General features: G+C 40.4%; 2 protein-coding genes and 1 pseudogene across 9 annotated transcripts in view; 2 read left to right on the top strand and 1 right to left on the bottom strand.

Moving 5' to 3' along the window:
• Nucleotides 1-15,535, top strand: part of LOC106522733 (zinc finger protein 160) — a 24,447-nt gene extending 8,912 nt beyond the window's left edge. Inside the window, exons 5-16 of the mRNA XM_014015868.1 lie at nt 2,817-2,969; nt 3,088-3,361; nt 5,785-6,518; nt 7,676-7,928; nt 9,268-9,455; nt 10,940-11,038; nt 11,115-11,184; nt 11,298-11,368; nt 11,523-11,624; nt 11,757-12,084; nt 13,698-14,440; nt 14,746-15,535. Coding sequence (XP_013871322.1) covers nt 2,817-2,969; nt 3,088-3,361; nt 5,785-6,518; nt 7,676-7,928; nt 9,268-9,455; nt 10,940-11,038; nt 11,115-11,184; nt 11,298-11,368; nt 11,523-11,624; nt 11,757-12,084; nt 13,698-14,440; nt 14,746-15,012 — 3,282 coding nt within the window. The 3' untranslated portion in view covers nt 15,013-15,535. The remainder of the gene's footprint in view (nt 1-2,816; nt 2,970-3,087; nt 3,362-5,784; nt 6,519-7,675; nt 7,929-9,267; nt 9,456-10,939; nt 11,039-11,114; nt 11,185-11,297; nt 11,369-11,522; nt 11,625-11,756; nt 12,085-13,697; nt 14,441-14,745) is intronic.
• A 655-nt stretch (nt 15,536-16,190) lies between these two features.
• Nucleotides 16,191-17,863, bottom strand: LOC106522732 (serine--tRNA ligase, cytoplasmic-like; annotated as a pseudogene).
• Nucleotides 17,864-18,450: 587 nt separating this feature from the next.
• mark4b (MAP/microtubule affinity-regulating kinase 4b) overlaps nt 18,451-23,267 on the top strand; it is a 53,960-nt gene continuing 49,143 nt past the window's right edge. For 4 of the 8 annotated variants that reach the window (XM_014015945.1, XM_014015943.1, XM_014015946.1 and 1 more), the window contains exon 1: nt 21,632-22,608. In XM_014015945.1, coding sequence (XP_013871399.1) covers nt 22,561-22,608 — 48 coding nt within the window. In that variant the 5' untranslated portion in view covers nt 21,632-22,560. Of the gene's footprint in view, nt 19,825-21,629; nt 22,609-23,267 lie in introns of those variants that run through there. The other 4 variants (XM_014015941.1, XM_014015942.1, XM_014015940.1 and 1 more) reach the window with 3 other exon arrangements.

Here is a 23,267-nt window from a genome sequence, read left to right as displayed (position 1 = left end):
GAGGACAACAGAGCTGCTTCATGGAAGAAGAACCTCAGCTTAGCCTGTTAGCCTTTGCGTTAGCGCCGACGCTGTATTGCCTTATATGTATTAGCTCGGTGTTAGCGCGACAAACTAACAAACTAAACTGTTGTCCTTCATCCATATTTTCAGTTGCAGACTGAGTTGTTTCTACTTTCTCTTCTCTGTCAACGCTCTCTGGTTTCATTTAATAAAGTATCTTTAGTATCTGAGTAACTTTGGGATCGATACGCTCCACGACCCAGGCTGGACGTTAATATCTACGTGGGAAATCAAAAGTAAAAAGACAAGCAACTGGACTTGTGTTTTGGAGCTGTAAACACATGGAGCTACAGATTTAAATAGTGATGTAACGTTCACGAACGATCCGAATCTTTTAAACAGCTCTTTACAACGAACGATAGGAGCCGAGTCGCGGGCAGTAACGAGCCATTTGTAGTTTTATTTATTTTATTCCTCATAATTACCTAATTTCCCTCTGGGGTCAATGAAGTATATTTGAATTTTTTGAATTGAATATAATCTTTTTTTTTCATACTTAAATTGGTCCCGCTTTGCTTTTTCACAGAAAACAGGCGGAGCGGTGGAGTACAGAAGCTCACGGGAAAGGGGGAGGGGGGGTTTCTGCTTGACAAAACAAATGGTTCCACCCACGTATCATGATGACGTCATCACGTCGCCGTATGTGATGATGTCATCATGTCGCCATACGTGATGACGGAACTAGTTCCATATCGAACGTCTCTTTTGAACGGCTCTATGAAACAAACAGCTCCTTAAGATCCGGATCCCTTCAAAGAGCCATTTATCCCAGCACTAGATTTAAACAGCGTGACTTGAGGTTAGTGTCTTATTGATCCTTCACCCCAAACTGCAGTCGCTTTGAAAACATCAGATATGAATCTGATTTAAAACCACATACTGAAACAGCCTGGGTCGGATTTAAAAAAATTGGATTTGTCACGTTCAGACTGTCATAAAAATCGGATTTGGGTCGCATTTGCCTGCAGTGTGAATGTAGCCTTAGACTACAGAGAAATGAATGGTGGGTCCTGAATCGGACATGAACCGGTGTCTGAAAGAATAAAACCAACTTGGTAAAATGAGGGCCAGCTAGGAGTGCACCCAAAAAATCCAGAACATGAACCATCTTTTAACTTCCTGCACTTTAAAGCACTTTAAACTTTATCATGTAAAATAAACTTTTTTGAGTTTTATATCATGTTATACTCATAAAAAAACATGACCAAAGCCTTGCTCTGACTCATTCATGCATGTTTGAGAAATCCTGCAGCGTTTTTAGGAAGCCATGCTGAGGAGCAAAACGACAGGTGGGGACCAGAAACGCCTTTTGGGACCAGAAACGCCCCTGGGACGTGTCTTTAAGCCGAACTTCCTCACACGGAGCACACCTCCCCACCCCACACCCCGCCCATGACTCCTGCAGGCTCTCGGCAGTAACAAAGCAAACTGAAAGTGAAACCTAACTGTCTGCTGAGCTCTCAACATTAGTTCTCACTCAGTGAAGCTCTTTTCAGATTAAAAATACCTTTGAGGAAATGTTTTCAGATGCCAGGTAAACATAGCGCACGCGCAACCCCCCCACCCCACCCCCACCCCCCAACGGGACGGAACGGAAGCAGGAGGTGGTCCTTTGGTGGTTAGCATAGCACCTCTCCCCCCTCAGCACTGAAATGGGCGGGACAGAAGCGGAAGGTGGTTCTTAAAGAGACAGAGGCTAATTTCAAGCCATTTAGAAGAGGAAATGAGAAGATAAATTTATTTTCTATTTAAACATAAAAACAGCATTTTAATAACAACTAAAGGTGACATAGATACTTTATTAATATATAGTATTTAAATATGTGCCTGAGAAACACATAATATTGGCCCTTTAAGTCTGGTGTGTCTAACACCTGCAGACCTCGGTCAGGTCAGTGAGAGGGCAAAGACGTGACTGACGAGATGATGATGATGATGATGGCGGCCTAAAAAACAGCAAACCGTCCTGCATATCCACAATAAAAAATACATCTGATTAATTTATGTGGAACACTGGAGGGCGCTCTTCTGACAGAACAACATAGACTTGAATAAGAACACTAAGAAGAAAACTTTACAGAATGAAATGTCTGAATGAGTGCTCATCCAAGACTGGTGATTCCATACTTTTGCCAGGGGTTGTATCTGTAAAACTTTTACAATAAATTAATAACTATGTTAACTTCATTCAACAATCATGTAAAACAGCAGATTTATACCACAAAAATATATAATTTATAAGTAACAATGATGTAAACCAGACCTGAAGTCAGCCTGTAACTTAGACTTTTTAGCTTTTTGAGAGATTATGACTTCAGCTAGTAATAAAGTACATTTAATATTTCTTCTTACTGTCATAAAAAATTATAATAATAAATATTTAGCTGTCATTTAGAAAATGAAAAATGTTCTCTGTATACCTGGTTATAGGATGAAACTTGTCTCTATTGGCTAACATCTTCTTAACAGGTCAGCTTCCTCTAAAAGAAACCTAAAAATACTCACATTTATATTATTTTACACTCTGCAGGTCTAAATATTAATCAGAGGACAAATGAGTTGTAATATTTTATAGTTTGTGTTAAATTATTGTTGTTGTTATTAATAGTTTTAATGCTTTCTACATAGTCAGTCTTTATTTTCTGCTCTGTACAGTAATGGTAAACCCAGACGTCACCTGGTTTCTGAGCACTCCAGCTGTTGGATATACCTCCATGCAGAACAACACTTTCATGGTTTTTATTGTCTCCCAGGACAGCCCGCAGCTCTTTTTAATAAAAGAAGAGAATCTAGGGATCATCCAGGCCTCTTCAGGTCCTGATCAGTTTCAGGATGACTCCAACCAGGATGATGATGATGATGATGGTGGTGATGATGGTGATGATGATGATTACCCAGATAACCAGGTTGGATTCTTTCATTGACTGTTTTATTGGATTTTAGTTTGTTCAGAGACATAAAAAATATTTTAGTGTGGATGATGGTCTATGAAACGAAACGATTGACGGTTCCGAATTCTTTCAGGAAGAACCAGAATCTCCGGCTGATGGTGACCCAGTTCACACCACTGAATCCACACTCCTCCCAAAGACCAGGCTGTTTGTCATAACTAAAAAAAGGAGTCAGGTCCAGAGGGAGAAAACTCTGAGCTGCCAACACTGCAGTAAGATGTTCAGCACCATGCACCATCTCAAAACTCACCAGGTCGTTCACGAGCCCAGAATCTTCGTCTGCTCTCAGTGTGGCAAGACGTTCCCCTTGAAGAAGCGCCTCAAAGATCACATGTTGCTTCACTCAGGTACGTTTTTACTCCTCATACCTCATTCAGAAAGCTACTAGTGTCAACATGTAGCAGCTGGAGTCAGAGGTTATTGTTTCAGAGGCTGTTAATAGTAGCTTTTAGCTTTAAAATATAAAGAAGTTACTGTTAGCTATTTTGCTAATTGAAGCTAAAGCAATGAGCGTTCACACAATCATCATCTGATGTAGGGCTGTGCCGTATATGCGACCGATGGTAGAAACTATATGAAGTTGGCCTACGGTAGAAATGTACCCTCTACCGTCCTGTCGTCAGTTACATCATCACACCTGTGTCAGCATGGCTGTGAGTGCAGAGACAACTGAGCAACAGGATTTCCAAATATTCTGAAAATAAGTGAAGAAATATAACTTTTTAAAACACGTATAGAGAGAATAAATCCTCAAAATTTCCACCTCCCGCTGTAGAAAAGTAACGTCATGTTGCTGGATCATTTCCTCCCTCCCTCCCGCTGCACGTCACGCAGAGCCAAGCTTTAACAACCGTAGTTTCTTCACACCCAAGTTGTTGGAGGAAAAAACTTGTTTTTTATGTATTGTTACCCACAGAGATGATAAAAAAAGATGTGGACGTTTGTTCAGTCATAAATCCATCTTCTGCTCTGACGCTACGTTTACACCAAATGCGTTGCACGCCTCCAAAAGTCTCAAAACGCACGCGTCTTGATGCTGGTGTCCAGTGAGGACAGACGCATTTGATGTGAACATAGACGCACTTTAGACGCTCGAGGGGAGGAGCCTTTTTAAACAGAAAATTTACCAAACATGCCGACTTCCTCACTAATAGTCCTCCAGGCAAAGTCCTTTTTATTTCTATCACGATAATGGAAACAGGAATGATCATAAATGATCGGACTATCAGTTTTTCCTCCATTGTTTGTGCGATCCGAATTCCCGGGCTACCAGTGCGTCACTGAGCAGAGTCTCTCTGATTGGTTGATGTGACGCGTTGAGCAGCAGAACTTCAGATTTTCCAACTCACACGTCGGACGCTTTGGACGTGCTGCACACACGGAAAATGTTCATGACGTGTGCACTGCTTCGAACCGCGCTGCTCGAAATGCGTCAGATGCGCTGCTCGGCTTCTAGACGCCCCTAGATGCACATCCACCATTGACTTTGCAAGTCAATGCTGCTCCTGATGCTCAAAACGCGTTTGGTGTAAATGTACCATGAGAGCAGCAGAGCAGCAGCTGATAAGTTCAGCAGGCAGAAGCTCATTATATGGCAGGCAGATGTTACTTTTATTTGGCTCCACCACACTTACATTCCAGTTGTCTGAAATTGTCATGAGCCCTATGCCCCCGGAACGGGCGGCAACACAGTTTTTTTTTTTTTTTTTCATTTTCTATTTCTTTTAACTTCTTTTAATTTAAGATCTGTCAGTTGAACCTGGACATGTTTGGTATCAAAAGAAACCTAAGAAACTATTTTAACTTTCACCAAACACAGTTGAAATGACAGGCAGTTGGATCAGAAATTAAAACTGTACAAAATGGAATCTTTGCAAATCTGTAAATACATTCAATCAAACCAGTAAAGGAAAAATCTTTGACATTTGTTTTTAAAGTAAGTAATGCTAAATTACTTCTTTACTAAAACCTCTGTAACTTTGCTCCAGTTAATTTCAGCAGCATGAATCTTTGCACAGGTGATGTTCACAAGTGGATTTATGGTTTCCAAGAGTTTTTAGCCTGATTCATTATGGTTTTAAATAGGTTATATACTGTAATGAAAAAATTATTCAGGTGAGAGTGAAAAAAATTAAAATATTATGTTCCATCCTCAATTTCTCTAAAACCACAGCAGCTGTTTTAATACCAACACTTCTGATGAAATCTTTCAAGTCTTAGATTTATTTTGATACTAAGATTATTTAAGTAGAGTTTGTAAATGCTCAAATACACTCAGTTACATTTCAGCATGGGATTTACAGAAAAAACTTCAAGAAAACCTCTTGGGGCTTAAGAGGTTAAGGTCCTGTCAGACTATAAGATTTTAGGCAACTTATGCCAACTTAGAATTTTTTTTATGTCTAAATGACTTATTTTACTTGAAGTACTGGTTATAACATCCCCTTTATTTTGATATTGTTGAAATTTTGAGAAAAGTTTTTGTTTGTTGTTAAAACTGTTTTGTAATATATATATATATATATATATATATATAACATTCTTTTGTTCTTCTGTTATGTTCATTTACACTACAGCAATAATGCTGGGTTTGATTATGGTTACAGTTTTCTGCTAAATAAATGCTCTAAAAATTACATAATCTTTGCTTTTTATGATAATTTTCTACCGCGATATATACCGTTACTGTGAAGGGATTCAATTTATTCCCTGATATGAATTTGAGGTCATACCACCCAGCCCTAATCTGATGTGTCGTCTTTATCTTTAGATGAAAGGCCACACGTCTGTGATGTCTGTGGGAAAAGTTTCACCCTGAAGAATCTCCTGAGAACCCACCGGCGCCTCCACGACAACCTGCGTCCGTTTCAGTGCGATCAGTGCGGTAAAACTTTTAACATGAGGAACTGCCTGAAGCGGCACCAGAGGGTCCACACCGGGGAGCGTCTGTACAGCTGCTCGTACTGCAACAAACGCTTCACCTTAGCAGGTAACCTGCGGCGCCACCTGCGCATACACACGGGGGAGAAGCCTTACATATGTGAGATTTGTGGGAAAAGCTTCAACCAGAGGGACACTCTGAAGAGCCACCAGCGGAGACACACCGGCGAGCGCCCCTTCAGCTGCGAAACCTGCGGCAAATCTTTCGTTCAGAGTACTGACCTGAAGTCGCATCGGAGGCTTGTTCACTCGGAGCAGAAGCTGCCGTGTGACGTGTGCGGCGCCGTGACCACTTGTATTATACCTCCTCAACAAGACCCCCAGAGTCACCCCGAGACCGTTCCCTGCGTGGGCTGCGGCCAGCAGCTCAGCGTCGTCCGCAGACTGAGCGAGGACAAGCAGCAGGGCGCTGTGGACGAGCGGCACGGCTGCAGCGTCTGCGGCAAGAGCTTCAAGTCGTCCAGCTACGTGAAGATCCACATGAGGGTGCACAGCGGAGAGAGGTTCTCCTGCGAAACCTGCGGAAACACGTTCACACAGCAATGCAGCCTGAAGGCACATCAGGTTGGTTTACTTTAGAATTACCATTCAGTTACAACAAACGAATGAACACACGCTGAAATTAAACGCATGTAACAAACAGTATTGGTATTTACATTCAGATACAGATATTGCACAGTTTTCAGTGAATTTCGATAGTTAATTATCCAGAGAAGTTGCATTTCTTGTGAAACTGCAGTGTGAATGCTTTTTACTGAAAGCTGCTGAAGAAGCTGAAAGTCTTTACTAACAAAACTTTTCAACTTGAACAACTGACGTTTGCTGAAAGTAAGAGGAAAAATGGAAAAATCAGTTGAAAAAAATAAAAATGTGTTTAAAAAGCTGAACAGAGCAGAAATACAGCCAAGATTAGCAGAAAGGCATTTAACAGACAAAAGGATGGTGAAAAAGCTCACATTTCCAGAAAAACAAGAAAAGTACAAAAAGTTGCAATTTCTGATTTAAGAAAAACTAAAAAGTAGCTGAAATTAGCGCAAAGAAAAATAAAGAGCATATATTTGCTGAATTAAGCAGGAAGAAGCTGGAATGATCACAAACAGGTGTTAGAAGAGAAAAGCTAAATTTAGCTAAAAAAAAGTAGCTTAAAAGGCAGAACAATGGCTGAGATTAGCATATAAAGGCAGGAAGTTGCACAAATAAATTGAAATAGCAGAAAGAGGCTGAAATTAGCACAAAGAAGCAGAACCTGAGTAAAACGTAAAAAGTACAGCAAAGTTTTATAAATATTTTTAAAGGTTTTTAAGGTGTTGAAGACAGTTTTATTCATTTTCAATTAGAAAAAGTGCCCAAAAAAGCTAAGTAGCTGAATAAATTGGTGAAATACTAGGAGTGGAACTAATGACCACTTTGATAGTCGACTAATTTGCAATTATTTCTTCAATTATTCGATAAGTCAACAATTATTTTTGTCCCAACGTTCATCTATGCTTCCTGTGAGCTCACTTTCTGTTCCAGCTCCAGACAGTTCACATCTCATCTGCAGAGGATGGCTGCGCTGCCTTCTGTGATTTCCCATGGCATAAATGAACTGAAAGTTTTGATACATGACTTGTTGAAATGGCTCATTAAATTAATGTACCATATTTTATTTTTATATGAGCCTGAGAGAACACAGCTCACTGCTGGATTTTATTATTAATCACTAACTTGTCCTCTAACAGGTGATCCATACCGGAGAGAAACCGTTCAGCTGCAGCACTTGCGGAAAACATTTTACCCACTATGCCAACCTGAGCAGACACCGGCTGATCCACACGGGAGAGAAGCCGTACAGCTGCAACACGTGCGGCCGCAGCTTCAACCAGAGCTGCAGCCTGAAGGCCCACCAACAGACCCACACTGGCACAAAACCATACACATGTGACAAATGTGGGAAGAGCTTTGCCTACCCGAGGAGCCTGAAGGAGCACAAGTGTGTCTATGTCTGATTTGTTGCTTGAACCTTTTTTTTAATTGAGTTATTGTAATGTTTTTAACTCTTCTCACGAGCACTACGTGTGTATTTTAACCCCTGCACAGGAGCACTCCTCTGACAGAAAACATTTGAGACTATAGCCCCAAATATTCAGGTCTGAAATCCATACTGTTGATCGGTAACAAAAATAAAAAACAATAACTGGTCAAAATTAGCTTGTTTTCATTGCAAAAGTATAATCCGCTAGATTAAATTATAAATGTGGGAGCACCAAAAATGTGCATGAGCCAAGTGTATACGCACTTTCCCACTGGAAGAGTATTCCAGTTTAAATTTACGACTTGCAAGTGGGAAATTCCCACTTTACAGTATAACTGGGCCACAGCAACGTAGTTAGCAAAACTGCAGCGAAATGGAGATTTTCCACAGCAGATTTCATCAGCTACTTTTGATCCCTGTGCTCCACCAAGTGATGGGATGCTGTCATTTCACAGTAACATAATCAACGTGCATTATGGGAGATGCTGTTTATTGTCAATGCTGGCTTTAAAGCAACACACATTTTAAGAATGCATCTTTGAAGCAACCGTGTGCCACAAAATACCTTGGCAGGCCTCATTTGGGCCCACGGGCCTTTTAGTTTGACACAAAGTTCCGATGCAGCTCAGAGTGCAGTCGGAGATGAAGAGAAGCAACACTTGTGAGGATGTTTAATATTATTTTCCTTATTGACAAAGTACGAAAACAAGAGCTAAATTTCTGCATATATAGATTTGCATTTAGAAGATGTGTGGCTAAAAAAATCTATTTTTACATATCGGGATGACTTTACAGAGAATTCTGGAAATATCTGAATCTATTGTGTAATTGTTTTACTCTATTTTTGCTTCAATTAAACTTTATTTGTATAACATCTTCAATACAAGTTAAAAGAGCTTTACTGTGAAAAAAAATAGTTACATTTTGCTCTTCTATGAAAAGGCCATGCCGAACAGCAGTTGATCTTCCCGGTTTGTAAATTCAATTCAGGTGGCGCTTCCGTTATGCCCTTTCACAATAAAATATATTTTGCGATATAAGTATGGTGGCGACTTCAAAATCATTTTATTCTCAGTCTCTTCAAAATATGCAGACATTCTACAACTTAATTACTAAGTAACGTGGTTTTAGTTATTAGAAACTAATGTATTTCTACGGTACAGTGTTGCGTTTTATTTTGAAGGGCACGAACCCGGAAGTACAAGATGTTACGCGAGAGGGTCGGTTTGTTTTTCCACCGTAACGACAGCACCAAAGCTGTCAAGTTCTGTTGAAAAAATAGATAAAAGTGTTGAACAGACAGAGCTGGACACCGAACCGTCAGCATGTCGGACCTGGAGGCGCAAGTTTGCGCCATTTTGGACGTCATGGTGACCGAAACTGTGTCTGAAATGACGAAAATCATCGGCGGTTCCGAGAAAAATGGAACCGAAGTGACTCTACCACCGTGTGGAACCGAAAACGCACAAGAATCCCCGAACGACAAGGTTCGTTAATCCGTGTCGGTTCTGAGTTGTAGAAGTGTTCTGAGAGGGGAGTCCAAACCGTGGATCATAGAAATAGAACTGCTAGAAGTCTCTGTTGCTGCTTATGGATTCTATGACTTGGATTTATGTAGGTGACGTTAAACTGAAGTCCAAAAGTGACCCAGATTCGGACCGCAGGCCGAGGCCCATCTGTGAGTTGTAAGTGTAGAAGCAGCTACAGGTTTCCACCTGAACCAGGATGTTTTAAAACTCACCTGTTAGGACAGGTAAATCTGTGCTTTCTATAATCTACAGAAAGTAAACATTGGAATCTCATCAAGTACATATTCAATTGAAGATGGCCGCCACAGCTAACTAACTCTAGAAAACACAGCAATGGATAAAGTTTGATGTGATTTTAGCTGAGAATCACAACACATACAAAAAGAGCTAAACATCATATATGTGCTTAAAATTTAACATAAACTGGCAGTCTGTTAGCAAAATATCACAAAAACCACTGGACAGATTTAAATGGACGTTTACAATTGATTGACTTGGAATATGAAATAAGCTAAATGCTAGCAAAGGTGCAGCCAAAGTAGCAAAACGTTAGCTAAAAAGCAGCAAAATGCAGTTACATGCTAAAAGTAAATAAATGGAAGCTAACTGAGGTACATGCTAGCTAAATGCCAAAAATAACAAGAGGCCAAAATGCAAGCTAAAAGTCTAACAGTAGCAACATAAGCTAAAAGTGCAGCTACAAGCTTAAAGTAGGTACATGGTAGCATATGTATGGGAAATGCTAGCTAAAAATCAAAGAGTAGCATAACACAAGCTTAGTACTATAAGTTGCAAAAGCTAGCTAAAAGTGAGAATAGGCTATTTCAAAGCTAACATAGCAAAACTAAAATAAACAAATTGCTTAAAGCATAAAGAAGCAGAATACTAGATAAAAGCCAAAAGTATGAAAGCGCTAGCTTGAAGTCAGTTATGGTAAAATGTTAGCTAAAGGCTAGAAGTGTTTAGCACTACGTTAAAATTACATTTTAAAGTTGTAAAACATCACAGGTGAAACTAAGCTGACTAAAAAACGATCTAGCAGCTAAAACCTTAAAGTAGCTAATGGCTAATTTACATTTAAATGTAGGTAGGAAAATATCAGCTAAGAACTAGAATTAGCAGAATGGCAACATTAAGAAGTCAGAAACAGAGCCAGATTAAAAGGAACAGAAAATTAATTTACACTTTGTAAATATGTAAACATTTGTAAATAGAGGTACAGTTTTTAAAAAAAACTTTAAAAGATACAAAAAAAAACACCAAGTCAAAACACTCTTTTCATGAATGAGCTTAATGTTTTGATAAATAAATGTCTAAAATAACGTGTGCAGCAGTAGTGTGAATGCTGACTCAGCGTTCAGTGATTACTGTGGCTCGTTATTAAAACAAGCCTTGTTGCTGTTTTCAGCTCGTTCCTTTCAGCTGTCTGTCTGTGTCTTCAGCTGATGCAGTTCAGCTCCTTCATGACGGTCTTGGCTCAGGAAGTGTTGGTGAAGATCTGCCAGCTGTTCAGCGAGTGTTCATCTGCGCCGCGGCTGGAAGTAAACCTGAAACTGCTCGTCTGTTTCCTCTCTGGATTCACCCGCTTCAGATCCTGACTCTGACTTGGTTTTTCAGGGGGCAGCTGAGACCGGCAGAGAAGAAGCAGCTCAGAGGACAGATTCTTCAGAAGAGAAAAGTTGCAGAGGTGAGGAGCTCCTCTGCTTTACTGGGATCATTTAGTTTTTCTTCTCAGGTTCTGCTGCTTCGCTTTTGTGTTTTCATCTCTGAATTTTCTGAAAAAAAAATATTTTCTTACAGCTGTGGCTTCTGTTGGTTGTGGAGTGAAGCCCTCATCTTCAATTCACCTGTGGAAAGGCAGAATTTGTCAGGTAAAATTACTCACTACTTTTTTGCTTCTTGTTCACCTAAGTAATGTAATCATTCGAGGAATCATTTCAGCTCACTAAAACACCTTACTGTCTTTGTTCCAACCTAAAGATTATTATTATTATTGTTGTTGTTATTGTTGTTGTTGTCTCTCAGGACAGCCCTCAGCTTGTTGTAATAAAAGAAGAGCATGTGGAGGTCATCCAGGTCTCTTCTGGTCCTGATCAGTTTCAGGATGATGATGATCCAGATTACCAGGTTAGATTATTTTATTAACTGTTTTATTGGATTTTAATTTTCCTTCTGTTTTGTAAAAACGTTTCTTAAAGTCTCTAGTTTCAATCGTGGTCTCTGATGTGATTGTTTCTGTGTTTTGCAACTTAAATCAAGATTAATCTGCTAGTGAGGCAAAATGAAACAATTAAGGGTTCTGGTTTCTGTCAGGAGGAACCAGAACCTCCAGCTGACGGCGACCCACTCCACACCACCAGATCCAAACGCCTCCCGAAGACCAGGCTGTGTGTCGTAGCTAAAACAAGGAGTCGGGTCCAGAAGGAGAAAACTCTGAGCTGCAAACGTTGCAGGAAGTCGTTCAGCACGATGAAGCAACTGAAAGCTCACCAGGTCGTCCACGAGGCCAAAACCTTTGTCTGCTCTCAGTGTGGCAAGAAGTTCTCCTTACAGCGGAGCCTCAAGAATCACATGTTGCTTCACTCAGGTACGTTTTTACTCCACATACCTCATTCAGAAAGCTTCTACTGTCAACATGTAGCAGCTGAAGTCAGAGGTTATTGTTTGAGAGGCTGTTAGTAGCTTTTAGCTTTAAAAAGCTAAGAAAGCGACTGTTGGCAACTTTGCTAATAGAAGCTAAAGCTCTGTGAAGCTGCTTCTCACACAAGGACTGGTGTCCACTTTTCAAAATGAAATACATGACATTTATTTTGACGATGGACATGGTACTGTTTTGCAGCAAGGCAAAGAAAGATGTGGACAAAATTGTTGGTCCCCCTCTTTTAATGACTGAAAAATAACTTGAAACTGTCTACGGTGTCTCTCAGGTGTCAAAAACCTTTGATAATTCCAACCACGATGTCTACCAGCAGCTTCAGGGCTAGTGATGTTTCAAGTGGTAAGATTATGAGCTTTAATAAGTAAAATTATCCCAGCTACGATGACAGACAACAAATATTACATTTATAGTATTACAACTAAAACCGTTTTTGACGCCGCCACCGCAGTTTGTCCTTCATGAACCTTCGTAGACAAGATGACGGCTGCCTGTACTGGCGACCCGTGACCATGGAGATATAAATTGCTTTTATAAGGTAAAAATAATAAACCAAGGTCTTTGCAATGATTAGACATGTTTTTTATTATTGTCATTAGTGATTATCTCAATTTCGGCTAAAAATTGACAAAATCCTACACACTGTGCCTTTAAAGTGTGACAGGTAGTCACAGGGCTGTTTGGTGACCTGGTGTGAACCACACTGAACATGGAGCACAGGAAGGAGAGCGTTGTCCCAGGAGATTTGAAAGAAATTTATTTGTTAGAGGTAAAGACTAAAAGACCGTCTCTAAGCAGCTTAATGCTCTTTTAGCTGCTCATAAAACAAAGACCAGAACTCTGAACATAGAGGGACACATGGAGGAGGCTCGGTTCTGTTCTGGACCTGTGAGTCTGTGCAGGGTGCAATGAAATCTCAAGACTATCAAGGCATTCTGGAAGGAAATGTGCCATCTAGTGTTAGAAATCTTCATCTACAGGTCTTCCAACAGATTTTTTTTTTTTTACACAATGTACATTTTGTGAACTTTGTCAAGGATTCAAGGAAGTCTCATTAAGTTGAGTTAAAGTTTAACACATATACATGTGGTGGAATAAAATTTCATACCCAAGGTCCCAGTCTATCCAAAAAAATAGAAAAAAGAAAAACAAATAAATACACTCAAAAATTACAAATTACAAAAATTTACAAAAAAAAGAGATAAAATGTGTGCAACAATGCCAAAATTGCAAATACACTTGCATTAAATGTGCAGTTTTTTTTTTGTTTTGTTTGTTTTTTATTTGTTTTTGTTTTGTTTTTTGAAGTCTTGTGTGCCAGTCTGTGGTTTTAAGAGTTTAAGAGTCTCACAGCTACTGGAATGAAGCTGTTTCTCAGTCTGGTGGTTTTGCACCTGATGCTCCACAATCTCCTTCCTGAGGGAAGCGGAACAAAGAGTGTGTGTGCTGGGTGGGAGGGTTTCTCTTTTTTTTTTTTTTTTGTAACGCCTAAAGGTCATCTGATGTTTTGAGAAGACACTCACAAGTGTCTTTATTATCTTTAGGTGAAAGGCCACACGTCTGTGATGTCTGTGGGAAAAGTTTCACCCTGAAACAACTCCTGACAACCCACCGGCGCCTCCACGACAACCTGCGTCCATTTCAGTGCGATCAGTGCGGTAAAACTTTTCACATGAGGAACTGCCTGAAGCGGCACCAGAGGGTCCACACCGGGGAGCGTCTGTACAGCTGCTCGTACTGCAACAAACGCTTCACCTTGGCAGGTAACCTGCAGCGACACCTGCGCATACACACGGGGGAAAAACCGTACAAATGTGACACCTGTGGAAAAAGCTTCAACCAGATGGACACTCTGAAGAGCCACCAGCGGGTACACACCGGCGAGCGCCCCTTCAGCTGTGAGATCTGCAACAAATCCTTCACGAATAAGGGATCCAAGAACCTGCACAGGAAGGTCTGTCACTCGGAGCAGGAGCTGCCCTGCGTCGTGTGCGGCGCCTCGTTGACGTGCACCTTGTCGTTACACCAGCACCTCCAGACGCACGCCCAGACCATTCCCTGCACGTGCATGAGCTGCAGCCGGCAGCTGTGCTCCGTCGCCGAACTGCGCGAGCACCAGCAGCAGCACGCTGTGGACCGACCGCACAGCTGCAACATCTGCGGGAAAAGCTTCAAGTCATCCAGCTACCTGAAGGTCCACCTGAGGATGCACAACGGAGAGAAACCATATTCCTGCAAGATCTGTGGTCGCATGTTCTCGCAGCAAAGCAGCCTCAAGACACATCAGGTCGGTTTACGTTCAAATTAAGACTCAGTTACAACAAATAAATCTAACTTTGAGCTTGTTGTTGTTGTTTATAACAAAATAAATCAGGAGCTTGGAACCAATTAAAAGTCTAATCTCGTTTTATTACTTAATCTCAAAGTAATGTTTCTGAAGTTTCCTGTTTGATTTTAACCACTCCTCTCATACCAAAATAAGAGCAAAATAGGAATATTTAACAGAAACCTTAGAGAACACGACTCTCTGCTTGATCTTTTTTATCATCACATCTGATATAGATTTGTTTTTAACTTCTTGTTCTCCCACAGACCATTCATTCTGGACAGAAACCATTCAGCTGCAGCACCTGTGGAAAATGTTTTAGCAACTCCGGCAACATGGGCAGACACCAGCGGATTCACACCGGAGAGAAACCGTACACCTGCGACACGTGCGGCCGCAGCTTCAACCAGAGCAACAGCCTGAAGGCCCACCAACAGACCCACACTGGAGAAAAGCCCTTCATGTGTGACAAATGTGGGAAGAGCTTCTCCTACCTGAGGAACTTGAAGGAGCACAAGTGTGTCTACATTTGAGATGTCGCATAAGTTTTAAAAACGTGACTTTTTTTTATTTGTTTTTTATCAAAGCAGACTCATTGCTGAGTCTCTAACTCATCTCGAGAACACTACAGGTGTATTTTAACACCTAGACAGGAGGCTACAGGTATGAAATCCACACTGATTATCAATAATAATATTTTACAAATTGAAAATATTCTTGTCTTCATTTTAAAAGTGTAGTCCAGTATTCATAGCAGGGCTCGCTGGTCTCTTGACCCCAAACACTCAGAATTAATGCATTTTCTGAAAATAACAACTACTTTCCAACAGTTGCAGCTGGATCCTCCAGCAGTCTGGGTGCGTAGCTACTAAAAAACAAACCTTTAAAAGTTCTAGTTCTGCTAACTAAAAGAGGTCCTGAATGGTCCCGGTTCATAAACCAAAACCATCTCTCTGACAGTCTGCTGCTTTGCCTTAAAAACCAGTGAAATAATTAAAATCCATCCTAAAATCACCAGGCAGCCGTTGTAAAGACTGATATGAGCTAAAACTTTTACTGCAGAAAATACTTTCATGACTTTCAGCTCAGCTTCAGTCAGTTTAAAGGGTCTGAAATCTAGTTTTTGTTAGTTTGAGAATAAGATAAATGCAAACAAGTGATTTCTAATAAATAAATGCACGAACAGCTTTTCCAGCATTAATATGTTTAAATCATGTCATACATTACTGCACTGATTGACACTTTGTTTTAGGACAGGGGCGTCAGACACATTTTCACTGAGGGCCACATGAGTGTTATGGTGGCCCTCAAAGGGCCAATTGTGATTAACTTAAACTAAACATGAAAACATCATGTTTCTCATCTCATTGCTACGGCTGAGCATATGGGATAAATCTTGTGCCAGCAGGAACTGAATTTGAATTGCTCAGATTGAATCTGAATGTGCTTAATTTGAAATTGACTGCATTGGTTTGAAAATAAATTCCACTAAATTGAAAATGAATTCAAAGTTTTGTATCTGAATTAATTTGCTTTGAAACTTTGGTTTATTAAAAACTCAGTTTGACTACTTTCACTTTCAGTTCCATAATTCAGGTTTTTGTGTCGCACATCCTGGTCCTTGAGAAAGCCAGCCAGAGTAAATGGTAAATGGACTGTACTTATATAGCGCTTTTCTATCCATCCAGGACACTAAAAGTGCTTTACACTACAATCTGTGTCCTCATTTACCCATTCACACAGCACTCTATTAAAGCTGCGCAATCCTTTATGCATGAGGCCCCAGCTCTCTGAAGGCACCCGAGCCAGGAAACCAGGCTTCCAGGTCCAGCTTCTTATGGCTGCGTGGTTTAAGGCGCCTGCGGGGAGGACAACAAAGCACACCGTTAGCCTGATAACCTGATCTGGGTGTGAACAAAAAGATGTTTCAGGTTTCCGGGTCTTTTCAGGCAATAAAAACTGCATGGTGTGAGAAATACCGGAGACGATGTTGACGATACAGTAAGGAATTCCCAGCGACTTGGTAGAACTCCTCTGCCGTTCCGATCATCTCATCGAACATTTCCCAGGATTTACCGTCGTGTGAGGAGGCGTAGACGAATTGCTCTATCTGCATCACGGAAACACTAGGATCAGGTCCGAGAAATCGTAACCAAACATTCCTAAAACACGTGAGGACAAAAAGCGAAATGAACGCGAGAGAAATACGGTCTGACCTTCTCGAACTGGTGAACCCTGAAGATCCCACGGGCGGGACACCCGTGGGAGCCCACTTCCTGTCTGAAGCAGGTGGAGAAGCCAGCGTAGCGGATCGGCAGGTCCTCGGGCTTCAGCCATTCTTCCCTCAGGAAGGCTGCGATCGGCTGCTCGGAGGTGGCGATGAGGTATTTCCCATTTATGGCGCTGTTGTCTGATTTCTCGCTGCTCTTACTGATCACCTGAAATAAACACAAATGGGAGGAAGATTTTTAAAAGTGTTTTTTTCTTCTTCGGAAGGACAATTTTTATGCAGAGTTTCAAAAAAGAAAAAAAGCATCTATATATGTAAGAAACTTGGCATAATCCACACAATTTTATCCATTTTGTCACAAAACTGGCATATTTTCTTTTGATCTTGTCAGCCAAAGTAAAACAGGAAGTGACATCAAAGGGGAACACTTTAGGAAAGAAAACTCCCTCGTCTTGACTCTTCTTCATCTCTGATAAAAGCTCTAAATCTAAAGAAACATCAGATTCTCCTCTACAGTCTGTTGTTAGCTGTAGCAAAGCTCTGTTCACATTCAGACATTCCCCTTTGACATCACTTCCTGTTTCTTCACATACAAATATCTCAACAACTGTTGGTCTCAGCAACATGATTTTTTTAACAGTGTGTTATCAATGTTAACTTTACAAAAATGCATTCATATTTATTATAAAGATTTGACGTCACAGGCACTTTAAGTTTCGACAAGAAGTTACGGAAATCAGTAAACCGTTTGCAAACCTTATAAAGCTCTTCATCAAACTGGCTGAGCTGGGCCACTTCCTGCATGACCTCTTTCCTCATGAAGAACGGCGTGTACAGCATGGTGTAGTGTTTGCTGTAGAGGATCCTTAAGCCGTAGTTGATCAGGGCCTGTTCCAGGAACACCAGAGGCCCCTAAACACAACCCGGGCAAGAAGAAACAGCTGATTTCTAAACTTGCAGTCAGTTAATAAACCATCTGTTACATTAAATCCTCTCTTTTAGACAAACTGCAAACAGGACTTCATATGGTTTTCTTCTAATGGCTTTATTCTTGCCACTCTTACATAAAGACACATTTGTGCACCAACAGTTGTCCTGTGGACAGATTCCCCTACCTGAGCGGTGGATCTCTGCATTTCATCCAGAGTCACCATGAGCCTCTTGGCTGCATCTCTGATCACTGCTCTCCTTGTTCAGCCTGTAAGTTTAGGTGGACGGTCTTGTCTTACTCTTTCCATTTCCGGATGATGGATTGAACAGTGCTCCATGAGATGTTTAAAGCTTGAGAAATCTTTTTATAGCCTAAGCCTGATTTAAACTTTTCCATAACCGTATTCAAGACCTGTCTGGTGTGTTCTTTGGACTTCATGATACTAGTTGCTCCCCAATATTCTCTCGACCAACCTGTGAGGCCATCACAGAGCAGCTGTATTTGTACTGAGATTAGATTACACACAGGTGGACTCTATTTAGTCATTAGCAGTGTAGCTGTAATTTGGGTATATTTTAAAATTGATAATTTATGATTTAAATCTATAAATTCTTACCTCGAGGCACCACTTCCCTTTTATTTTGTTATTACACAGGAACGAGAAAACTAACTTTACTGTAACCAGTCTCACAGTAAATCTACCCAAAATTATATGATGAGTTCTTTTCTTAGAAGAATCAATAATATCTTATCAAGACACAGAAAATTAGATGTTGTCTCATGCTGACCATTTCTCCACGGGTCATTTATTCATAGATTAAATATATTTACACGCTATGGCAAATATGAAATGATGACATTATTGAACCATGTAAAAACTGAAAGTTTTGCAATCACGAGTGAATAACAAAACAAACAAACAACAAAATAAACACTAAAAGGGGTTTTGAGGCTGGAGTGTGGTGAGAGGAGTTTGCTTTAGCTGGGAATTTAACTAAGGGATCCTAGTTAAATGAGGGAGAGAAATCGTTTAGATGATCAAATCTCATACAAAGATAAAGATCAACTCTAAACTGAGCACCTTGTCTTTCACCAGCAAATTGTTACTTTTCCGTTCCCTTTTATTCTGCTGATGGCGGTACCAGAAGTAGGCGTCGGCTGACCCAAGAATCTCAGGTGATGTTTCCCAAAGAACTGCTTCAGTGTAGTGGCCAGTCGGACCCTCAGGGTGTCTGTTGGGCTTCTGGCCCTTCAGTCAGAAAGGTGGGCTGTGAGCTGGTTAAATGACTATTTTGCTAATTACTATCTTCTGCTAATTTTAGCTACATGTTGCTGTGTTCAGCTTGACACAGTTTTGCCCTTTCTCTACAAAATTTTCATTTTTTTCTGCTTTCATCAAAAGTCATCTGTTCAAATTTAACTCATATTTACAGTTTTGCTATCAAATCTTTTCAGCTTGATTTCAGCTGCTTTCAGCAAAAGTTTTCAGCAATAAACATTCACACTGCATGAAAATTCTCTGGTTTAAAACGGCTTCTTGATGTTTTGTTATTGTGTTTAAAATATTCAGTAACAGAAAACATGTTTTGTTTTCACATTTTCATTCTCAGACCCGTTCTGTCAGATTAAAATATTCTACTCTCTGTTCAGCAGATGGTGCTAAACTCTAATTTCTTTTGGTCTCTGAGCTGCACAGGGTTGTGTTTTGATAAAACAAACACACACAATGTTGTTAAATGTCATCTAAAGTCATGTGTTTGTTTATGTGTTGGTTCCATCAGGGTTATTGTGGTCTACAGTTGGATCAATTTCTGCTGACCTGCTCCACTGTGTACACACACATACACATTTTCCTCCTCTATAACCCATTAGATATATTGACAGTTCCACATTCAATATTTTTTGTTCTAATTAGTTTTAGGCACCGCTGAAACAGTGCTGCTAATGATGCCAGAGTTCTCTGAAAGCCTGTGTTGGGACTCTGCAGTTTGTTGGCTGATTCGCTTCGGCTGATCTTTACTCCATCGATCCCTTTCAGCAGAACTCTGCTCTGCTGGCAGATCTCTGCTCGTTCCGGTGCCGATCCCTCCGGTCTGCAGGGTTCTCCGTCAGAACCAGGAGGTCTACAGCTGAGGAGGAAGGATGAGGCCCTGGTTTCGCTCCAGCAGGTTCAGATCTGTCCAGGTAAGGCTCGTTTCCATGTCAGGGCATCTGGAGATTCAGAAACAAACATTTGTGAAAAGCTCCTGGTCTCTTTACTTTTAACAAAATGATTTTTAGCTTTTTAAGATAAATGATGATTGTACAATTAGCAAGTCAGCTCTTTAGATCATAAATGACCAATTCAGCTGTCGGTAACGGAATACTGAGTCAGGATTCACACAATCAGCTACTGTTAATAGACTCGTATCAAACTTTGTGTTATTACAGCTGTTAATGCACCAAAATAAAACAATACCTGAGGGTTCTGATTTATATTTTTACACTTTTCTAAATATTTAATTTTTATTCTAAAAACTATTTTAATGCTGGCAATTTTAATAGTATTTCCCACAGTGAATTTTGATATGTAAAGTTTACAACAAAGCATCACAAATTTGCAGAAATTTGCTAAAGATCTGAAACTGAGTTTTTGCAAGAAACAAAAAACTAGAAAAAGCTGAAAGCATCTATAGGTAAAAGTTAGTATGCCAGCTTTCTAGCTAGCATACTAACTCAAAGATGCAAAAGGCAAGTTAAATGCTACTAAACGTAGTAAAATGGTGGCTAGATACTAAAAGTTGCACAAGGCTAGCTACAAGCAAAAAGGCTAATAGTAGTAGGAACGTAGGAAAGTAGAAAAGGCTTTTGAAAAGAAAAGTAGAAAAACAAGCTAAAAGCAGCAAAATCATAAGAGCTAAATGTTGCACAAGCAAGAAAAGGCTAATTAACAGTAGTTAAAATGCTAGCAAAAGTAGCAAAGACTACCTAATATAAAAGTTAAATGCTAAGTAGCAAAATTGCAGCTTGAAACTCAAGGTAGAAAACGACTAGTGAAAAACAAAAACTCCCTAAGCATTAGCTGAAAGTAGCAAAACAAGAGGCTAAAATGTTCAAAAGGCTAGCCTCAAGCAGAAAAATGCTAATAGTGGCAAAAGAAACCTAGCAAAGGCTAGCAAAAAGATAAAACTATAAAATTTTAGCTAAAAGTAGCAAAATGCTTGAAGCTCAATGCAGCAAAGGTTAACTAAAAACCAAAACGAACTAAATATTAGGTAAAAGTAGCAAAATGGAAGCTAGAGACTAAAAAGTTCAAAAGGCAGGATCCAAGCAGGAAAAGTTTTAAAGTATCACAAAGCAAGCTAAAGGCTAAAATAGCAAAAGGCTAACTCAAAAATAAAATGGCTAAAAAGCTCTTTAAAAAGTCAGAAGCTCAAAAGGCAAGAAAAAAGTTACACAAAGTTAAATGTTAGGTAAAAGTAGCAACATGGTAGCTAGAAGCTAAAAGTTCAACAAATTCAATTAGTAATTGCAAAAAAAAGCTAGTTAAAAGGAGCAAAGGATAGCTAAAAGATAAAAGTAAAATGATAGCTAGAAACACACGGTAGCAAAAGGCTATTTAAAAGCCAAAAATATCTGAACATGAGCTAAAAGTAGCAAAATAAATGCTAAAAGGATAAACTAGCAGAATATTATTTAAAAACAGGAAAATGATAAGAAAGGCTACTTTAAAAATATCTAAATGTGAAGTAGCAAAAGGCTGGCTTATACCTGAAAGTAGCATCAGAAAACAAAAACGAAGTACGCTAAAACTGCTAAAGTAAGCAATAATGTGAAGCTGCTTTCACGCTATTTGCTTGCTTTTCGTTTGTGTAACTGCTGAGTCAACATTCATACAAATAGTTGGAATGAAGGATTTTTTTTTCCGTAGAGTACCTGAAGGCAGCACCAGGCGCGCGCGTGTGCTCGCGCCCCGGCTGGTCCACTGCTGACGTCCCTCCCTCATTCTCTTGTCACTCTCGGCAGCTGAAGACGGGGTTCGGTTGTTTTTTTCTGTCGTCGTTTTTATTATTATTATAGTTTCTGTTTTTTTTCTTACCGCAACAAATGCTCGGTTTCTGGCTCCGGGAGTCCGTGCTCGAGCTGTGCCGCCGGTGACTTTCGTTCCACCGCGACGATGAGGGACGCTAAGGGCGGACTGAGCTGAGAGGAAGAACCGGAGAGAGGCTGCCTCTTTCTTTGATCCACAGCCCGCGGGGTCGGCTGTTTTATCCCCTCAGACTGCGTCTGTCCACCGGCGTGTAGAACTGCTGCCCCGGGCCTGTTTAGCTAACTGTTCTCCGGCTGAAGACGTTGGACTTTAGGATGCCACATTAGCTAGCTAACAGGAAAACACAAACTGCCCCCCCTCCCTCCTGTTTTTCTCCTGAACTCAACCCGCGGTGGTCTCACCACTGTTTCCTCTTCTGTCCCCGCATCCTTTTATCGGCGTATTTTCAATGACCTGAGCATGATTCAGCAGGATTTACACCGGTATTTTTGCATTAATCCATCCGGTGTTTTATTTAAATGATACAGTAGCATCTGGAAAGGTTCAGGGGGAGAAAGTGAAAAGCTAAGTTGTGTGTGTGGGGGGGTTCGGTCCTGCCCGGGTCGTTATTTTGGACCAACAATGAGGTGGATGTAGCTAACCATTTCTTTTAAACGCATCAGTTTAAGCTGGATCACTGTGATCCGTGATGCCTTCACGGTCTCTGACGATGAGGATCGTGTGAGAAGAAGTGGAGCTGTTTTCCTCCCTCACACACCAACCGAACACTTTTTTTTTTTAATTTAGTTTAGTTATTTTTATATAAATTAACTGTGAACACATCGCACCCCAAGGCGACTTATTTATTTATCTCCTGGACGTAGAACGAGCACTCAGGAACCCCACAAACCATGTCTTTACGCACGGCATTGCCTGGGAACGAGCGGAACCCGGACCATGTAAGTAAATTAAAAAAAAAAAAAACGCTTTCATGTTGCAGTTTGCATTTCTGAAGAACCTGGGTGATAATCCCCCTCAGCCATCACAGGCCCTGAGATTAGTCCACCATGTGTGAAGAGCAGCTGCAGTCCAGCAACGCAGACAGACTCCATAATCCCCCTCTTTGGCTCGTTTGGCTCAATTTGCAGGATGGGAACTAAAAATAAGACGCACAGGTTGATTGAATTGGGTGCTAAATCATGTGCATATAATCCACGAGTTGTTTATGGGGAACATTCACCTCCCCAACCTTTTCATTCTCCCTCCACCTGATCAATAATTAATCCATGTGATGCAGGGCCCACCCAGCCCAAAGTCATCCTCCAGTCCATCCTGTCTTCATCACATACTTTTACTTTGTCAGCTTTGCTCTTTAAATTAGAGCAAAACAAAGACTGCGTAGTTTGGAAAGTATAGGATTAAATATCAAAGCTAGAATGTTGATTCTGGACACTGAATTTGTGATTTTTTTTATTTTGTTGCAAAAATGGGAATTTGTGCTGATTTTAAACAGAAAATGACCCACAACATCTAGTTGTTTACTTAAAACATAGTCTTAGCATGAACCACAGTTTCAATAAGCTGTTTGATTTTTATGTTTTTCACCTTTAAAAAAAAC

Source organism: Austrofundulus limnaeus, unplaced genomic scaffold (assembly GCF_001266775.1).
Source record: "Austrofundulus limnaeus strain Quisiro unplaced genomic scaffold, Austrofundulus_limnaeus-1.0 Scaffold136, whole genome shotgun sequence".
Lineage (NCBI taxonomy): Eukaryota > Metazoa > Chordata > Actinopteri > Cyprinodontiformes > Rivulidae > Austrofundulus > Austrofundulus limnaeus.
Note: the sequence above shows the minus strand (reverse complement) of the source record. Positions and strands in the feature narration are given on the sequence as shown.